At 61.2% G+C, this 7,227-nt stretch overlaps 1 protein-coding gene and 1 non-coding gene across 2 annotated transcripts in view; both read right to left on the bottom strand.

Moving 5' to 3' along the window:
- Positions 1-2,950: 2,950 nt before the first annotated feature.
- Positions 2,951-3,052, bottom strand: LOC111824596. Its single transcript, XR_002827703.1, has one exon. It is a non-coding gene; the product is annotated as a U6 spliceosomal RNA (small nuclear RNA).
- Positions 3,053-5,061: 2,009 nt separating this feature from the next.
- LOC111824595 overlaps positions 5,062-7,227 on the bottom strand; it is a 3,399-nt gene continuing 1,233 nt past the window's right edge. Inside the window, exon 2 of the mRNA XM_023749094.1 lies at positions 5,062-6,958. Within this exon, the coding sequence (XP_023604862.1) occupies positions 6,659-6,958 (300 nt within the window). The 3' untranslated portion in view covers positions 5,062-6,658. The remainder of the gene's footprint in view (positions 6,959-7,227) is intronic.

Below are 7,227 nucleotides of genomic sequence, written 5' to 3'. Positions count from 1 at the left end.
GTGAGGTGCATAAGCCCCTGTGAGCTGCGGGCCCGCCCGTGATGCCGCTGCGCCTTCGCCGGGCTGGTGGCGGGGTGGTTCCCATCCCGTGGGGAACACGGGGCTCTCAGCGGCAGAGGTTTCCTGTGAGCTGACCGAGACCAAAGGAGCAGGGCCACCTCCCTGGGTTCTCGTGTCTCTCTGTCGTGCCCCCCTTCCTGCACCCTCCCAGCACTCCCCCCGACCTCAGCTCGGAGCCGTGTCCTCAGCACACTCTGTCCTCAGTGCAAGACTTCCTGAGATAAGCAGCCTTTTTATAGCAGCAGCTCCTCTCGCCTCTGCGTCCCCGTCCCCGGGGGAACTGCGTCGCACATGGGCGGGGAGGCCGCTGCGGGCCGGGCGCTGGCCCTTCCACAAAGCGCCGTGCATGTGGGGTGGTTGCTGCGATGCAAGAGGAGCATCACGGGCGCGGGCACGGGCGACTCTCAGGGCCGCAGTGGAGGCTGGCGCTGTGCTGCTGGAAGATGGCTGCTTCTCACCTCTGCCCCACCTGGGGTCCAGGGAGTGCGCGGGCGGGGCGCACGGTGGGGCCTTCGGTAGAGGCACGGACCCTGGGTGGGGGGAGGGGTTTGTTGGCCGCCTTCGCAGGTCACTGTCTTTCATCTCCCCTGGGGCTGGAGAAGGGCTCCTGAGATCTGAGATTGGAGGTGAGGCTCCCCAGCCACAGGGCACTGCGGTGCTGCGCAGACCGGAGCGGCGTTGAGGTCGGCCAGTGCCGTCCGGTGACACCTGGCCGGTGAGACCCAAAAACTGCCAAAGGAGAGCGTCCCGGAGCAGCGCCAGGAGCAGGGCAGACTCGCAGGTTCCAGTGAGACGCGTGCCCACAGGCTGGGAGCGCAGTGAGTGCGGCTGACGTCCGTGAGCTGGTGTGGGCAGGGCTTGGTGTTGGGGATCTTGGTCCCGGCACCACATTTGACTCGGTCCCAGCCCTGAATGTCAGCCCTGGTCTCGTGCCCGTGAGCCTCAGGCCGGGCCTGGTACCGGCACGCGGTGGGCATCCAGCATTGGTTGGACATGTGAATAAATACGTTCAGGGGAAAATGTCTGGAAGAACAAATGGTAACGTTAACGATCTCCCAAACCAATCGTTTCCATGGTTTAAGAACACGAGGTCAGGTCTCCGCAGGAAGATGGTTGACCTGGTGTCTCCGCTGGCACTTGGCAGGGGAGAGACCCCTTACCGGGCGTTGGTCCAGCCCAGGGGTGGGCAAACTTTTTGACTCGAGGGCCACAATGGGTTCTTAAACTGGACCGGAGGGCCGGAACAAAAGCATGGATGGAGTGTTTGTGTGAACTAATATAAATTCAAAGTAAACATCATTACATAAAAGGGTACGGTCTTTTTTTTTTTTTTTTAGTTTTATTCATTTCAAACAGGCTGGATCCGGCCCGCGGGCCGTAGTTTGCCCACGGCTGGTCCAGCCTCTCGCTGTCGCTGAGGGAGGCTCGGGAACTCGGGTGGCTGGAGGGTGGCCGGGCCACTGAGGGAGGAGGAGCCACAGGCCCAGCTTCCTGGCACAGTCACTCGCTCGCTCGCCGGGAAGCCGCTCTCTGTGCTTCGTCCTGGTCACAGAGCACGCGGCCTGATTCTGCACCGTCCGTCCCCCACCCGCACTGGCGCGCAGACTCCCGAGGGCGCTGGGGGTGGCTCGTGCCACGACCTTTCTGCTGGGCAGCACCGAGCCTGCTCTGCGGAGTGGCGGGCTCACTCGATTCCCAGCCCGTCTGTAGGACACCTGGGACTGAGAATCTTCTCCAAGCTCCGTGAGCCTGCAGAAGGCGGAGCATCCGGCCGCAGAGCACTGACAGCCTTTCACTTAAGGACGTTGTTGGGTTGTTTTGTTCTGTTTTGATCCTCACCGGAGGGTATTTTTCCATTGATTTTTAGAGAGAGTGGGAGAGGGAGAAACAGAGAGAAACATGGACGTGAGAGAGACACGTCAATTGGTTGCCTCCTGCATGCTCCTGACCAGGGCTGGAGCCTGCAACCAAGGTACGTGCCCTTGACCGGAATTGAACCTGGGACCCTGCGTCCGGAGGCTGATGCTCTATCCATTGAGCCACACGGGCCAGGGCTGGAGACGGTTTCTGTAGAAGGTGGTTCCCGGGGAGCGTTGTCTGCGCCCGGATGGGGCTGCGCGGTCAGCAGCCGTTTGGTGGAAGTTACCTCAGTGCTCCTGCCGTAGCACGCGTCTGAGCAGTAAAGCCAGTGTGTCCCCCATCGGACCTGCACACGCGTGACCCCAGAGCTGCGGGTGAGCCAGGTCAGCCCTGCCGGGGGGACCGAGCCTGCCCATCTGGAGTGAAGCTGCCGCCCGGCCCCCGGGAGCACGTCCCCCAGGCCCAGCCCGGGAGCTGGGGCGTGGGCGTCCTTGCGTCCGTTCCTTCCTGAGTCTAATCTGCTGGCGGTGAGCTCCCCTCACGCGGCTGTGCCAGACGGTGTCCTCCTGATTCTTTCCCTGCGAGGCTGCCCGCCCTGCAGGGACCCGGGGCCCTGCTTCCCCGTGTTCTTGTTACCTGGCCGCCACCTGCCGGCACCTGCCGTCTGGGACCAGCATTTCATGGTGATGACTGTGACCGTCACGACCAGGATCCTGAGCTACGGGAACGGCGTGGGGTGTTCCCCACGGCCCTGACCAGGGAGGCGGCTGATCCGGGAGCTCTCCTCCGTCTGGGCGGCCCTCTTGTCAGAGCTTCTCCCCACAGGTGTGAGCGGGGCTGTGGGCGCAGTCGCTCTCGTCACACGGGGCGGCCCGCGTGGGGCAGGTGCTTCTGTGTGAACTGGGCCCGTCGCTTTGCCGCTTTGATTTACTCACCACAGTGAGCTGAGCTGTTTCTTTGGTTGAGCTTTTCCCGTAAACAGGCTTTTCTCTTCTCTTTGTACGTGAAAAGGAGAGAGTTTTGTGTGTTTTTAAATATGGAACACGTCACGGATTTGCATGTCATCCCTGCGCAGGGGCCATGCTGATCTCTTATCGTTCCAGCTTTAGTAGACGTGCTGCGAAGCGAGCGCACAGGGGTGTTAAAAGGGATTTCCTAACCCGTACAGTGCAGCTGCTTTCAAATAAAGCACAGACCAGCGTTGACGCTCAGCCTCACTAACGATCCGCGTGTGGCCAGGTTTTCTGGCGAGGGAGCCATGAACATGACAGTGGGTGGCGGCTTCATCCTGTGGCTCCACCTCAGCCGTCAAGGAACCCCTCGCCGCAACCTGAGAGGCAGGGAAGGAAAGGGGTGGTCCCTGGGCCCGCCCCGGGGGGACCCCGAGACCCCAGGCACCCCGTCACCAAGTAGATCACGCCCGTGCAGGCCCTGGGGGCTGTGGAGAGAACAAGCGCCACCCCAGAGCCGCCTCACAGCCTCACTTCCCGGCGGTAGAGCAGAGGCCTCGTCGGGCCCGGCGCTGAGCAAGAGCGGAGGCCAGGAGCCGGCAGCGGGGGCTGCGATGTGGGGTCAGGGGCCACGCAGGGCCTCGCTGAGGCTGACCTTCGCGTAGTGGCTGTGGACTGAGGGAGGGGGTCATGTGGATCCTGGGCAGCGGGTTTCAGGCACCAGGAGTCAGCAGGGCCAGGCCCCAGGCAGATGCAGGGAGGCCCTGGCCCAGGGCAGGCAGGAGATAAGGAGGACACGGGGTCAGGGGCAGCAGGCTGGACGCGGGGTCAGGGGCAGCAGGCTGGACGCGGGGTCAGGGGCAGCAGGCTGGACACGGGGTCAGGGGCAGCAGGCTGGACATGGGGTCAGGGGCAGCAGGCTGGACGCGGGGTCAGGGGCAGCAGGCTGGACACGGGGTCAGGGGCAGCAGGCTGGGCGCGGGGTCAGGGGCAGCAGGCTGGACATGGGGTCAGGGGCAGCAGGCTGGACATGGGGTCAGGGGCAGCAGGCTGGACGCGGGGTCAGGGGCAGCAGGCTGGACACGGGGTCAGAGGCAGCAGGCTGGGCACGGGGTCGGGGCAGCAGGCTGGGCGCAGCGAGCCACTGTGGGGACCGGAGCTCCTACCCTCATGAGAGGGAGTCAGGTGGGGTTTGCAGAGGAATGCGATGGTGGCTGGTTTGAGAATGACCGAAGGGGCCAAGAGCAGACGTGAGGAGACCAGCGAGAAGGTTTGCAGGAATCCAGGTGGGACGTGATGGTGGCCGACCAGAGCCTGAGCCACGCGAAATGTTAATGTCACACAGAGAGATTTCCATCGGGAGCGAGACCCAGGGCATTCTCAGATCTCAAACGTTATCTCTAGGAAGAGAGATTTTTGAGAACAGAAAGCAGGCTGACAGTGCCGGGCGGGGGTTGGGCCAGGGGAGAAGGCGAAGGGAGTGAGCAGTGCAGACGGGTAGGTACAGAGCAGTCACGGCGACGGCGGCACCGGGCATCGTCGGGAACAGCGTGATGACCGTGTGCGGCCCGAAGCGGCGGGACCTGGGTGCCGTCCACCTGAACCCGACAGAGTGAGGCTGAGTGTGACTGTCACCAAAAGGGAATGAGGCGAACATTCTAAGACGTTAACAAAAGTTACTTCCGGACAGCGATACTTTTGAGGGTTTAGTTCGCTTCTCTATGTAGCTGTTTCCTCTATTTTCTACAGTAAAAAATGACATTTTTGTAATCGGAAAGAAACAAGCTTCATTTTAAGAAATGTTCCCGTACAGCAATGCGGTCCAACAGAAATGTAAGGTGAACCTCATACACACGTTACCCACAATCAGCCCGGCTGGTGTGGCTCAGTGGCTGAGCGTTAACCCATGAACCAAGAGGTTATGGGTTCAATTCCCAGTCAGGGCACATGCCCAGGTTGCAGACTCGATCCCCAGTGGGGGGTGTGCAGGAGGCAGCCCGTTGATGTTTGTGTCTCATTGATGTTTCTTTCTATCTCTCTATCCCTCTCCCTTCTCTCTCTCAAATCAATTAAAAAAAACACATTTTAAATTACCCACATTGAGAGAGGTAAAAGAAATAAGTAAAATGATGTATTTTAATAATGCAAAATATCCAAAATATTATAATTTCAACACATAATCAGTATTAAAAATTTTTAAGTATTTCCATTTATTTTTCATGGGAAGTCTTTGAAATGCAGCGAGTGTTATAACACACCTCAGTTCGGACTGGCCGCGTCCCACTGCCCACAGCCCGGTGGCGGGGGTCTCGGCCACGCTGCTGTGATAGGTGTGTGAGTGAAGGTGTTCCCTGTTTGTAAAGTCGGGTCTGAACTCATCGCATCTCCTCAGAGTTCGCCAGGCGTTCAGCATGTCCCTACTTCTAGATCTAGTTAACTTTTTAACAAGCAGAGAACCAGAAATGCCGGGTCCGCCCAGGTCAGTGCAGATCTGCTTCTGAAGTCCGTGCCACCCTCCTGCCCCTGCCCGTCGCCCCGACACACCCGCCGAGGTGCAGGAAGAATATGGGTTAAAACAAGCACTCGCATTGGCATCCCTGATCCTGAGCTGGGTCCGTCTCCTCTGTGAAGTGGGCACAGCACTGTGCCCCCACGTGCCCCGAGGTGGAGTGAGCCCGTGGCTGCTGGGCTCTGGGCAGGCTTGTTCCGGGGCGGGCGCAGCTGTGGGCGGTGCCGTGTGGCTGGAGCATCTCAAACGGCCTTTGGGGTCCCTGCATCTGCCCACTGGACGCCCTGGTCAGAATCGAAAGGCCTGCGGGAGATGGCGTGTCCGTGACCTCTGAGCCTTTGTTTCCCATGACGTGCCCAGGCCCATGCCTGAGGGTGAAGCGGCCGTTCTCAGGAAGGGACTCCGCTCCGCTGCTGGGCGCCTGGGAGGCTGGCCGAGCAGGTGGGCGGCTCCCAGAGGAGGGACTGGTGAGGAGCAGCCGGCCCATCAGAACGAGGCGTTGTTCCCGAGAGGAATGGGGGTGGGGGGGCTGCACCAGGAGGCCAGCAGCACTGCCATCGAGCTCGGGGACCCTTTGCCCGCGGGCTGCTCTCCTTCATCGCGTTTCGTGCGGCCTCTACGTTGGAAGGTGCCTCCCGCGGGGTCAGGCACTGAAGAGGCGCCGCCGCCTTGCCGGCTCCCGGCTCCCAGGACCGTCCTGTTACATCCCTGGCGCACGTCTCCATCTGGGCGGTGGCCAGAGGCCCGCAACCAGCCTCGGGTCTCCAGCAAAACCCGCTCTCCGAGCGCAGGCGCTGCTGTCGGCGGTGAACACACCGCGGACCTTTCCTGGTGTCCCTTCAGGCTCTAGGAAAGGCGTCAGGCGCCCGCACGCCACATGTCGGCCACAGCGCTTTCCGAGGGAGCCTGGTAAGGACGGCTGGTCTGAGAAGGTGGCTTGATTAGGAGTGAAACTAACACAATGTGTTTGGGGATGAGATAACAGGGTTTGCGATTTTTGGTGTTCGTCCAGTAAAACCAAAAACCCCCCACATCTACATCCCCAGCAGACAGGGAATCTGTTCTTTGGAGGTTTAAATCCTGGGTTTACAGAGTGTCATAGAAATGTGTTCTCTGAGCAGGGCAGTGGTACATGGTAGGGAGGTGAAGTCAGCTGCTCAGGCTGCACCGGTGTGTTTGGGCGACTGGATGCCACGCACCGTTATGGGAACCGCACTCAGCACTTCCTGCTGCCCTCGCCTCGGAGCTGGGAGCAGGGCCTCGGTCGGTGTCTCCGCCTTCATCTCTCCTTCCTGTGAGTGTGTGGCTGGGGGAACTCGGGCTTTCGCGTGGGAAATGGGTCTTCTGCCGGAAGGTGGCGGGGCAGGTGTCTTTCTGTCGTGCCTGCTGTGTGGCCTCGCACATGGTGGCGCTCTGTGCCGTGATGGCGACGGTAGGACTGTCCGCTCCGCACGCGGCCAGTGGGTGTGACACCCCGGGGGCCAGGCTCTCGCTGACCCGGGAGCGCGGGCGCAGTGTGAGCAGACGCCCCGCAGGAAGCACCGGGGCAGTGTGGATGCTCGGCTCCCGCGCGGATAACCTAAAAGGACAAAGGAGAAACGTCTTTTCCTTGATGCCTCACCCTCCAGATGAGGAGACGGAGAAAGGAAGTGCATTCAGGGTGGGGAGCCGTGCAGAAGGGCCCCGCCTTCCGCGTTGCTGTGGCTCCCGCCTTCATCCCCGACATGAACCCAGCGGCCCCGGGAGCAGCGGTTCCGGGTCACGTGTGACTGAGGCCGTGCGCCCTGGGAGGCTAACCTTCTGCGTGTGAAGGCGCCTCGTGTTCTGACCGTGCTGTGAGCTGTGGGG

The sequence above is a fragment of the Myotis lucifugus genome, unplaced genomic scaffold, assembly GCF_000147115.1.
Source record: "Myotis lucifugus unplaced genomic scaffold, Myoluc2.0 scaffold_2754, whole genome shotgun sequence".
Lineage (NCBI taxonomy): Eukaryota > Metazoa > Chordata > Mammalia > Chiroptera > Vespertilionidae > Myotis > Myotis lucifugus.
Note: the sequence above shows the minus strand (reverse complement) of the source record. Positions and strands in the feature narration are given on the sequence as shown.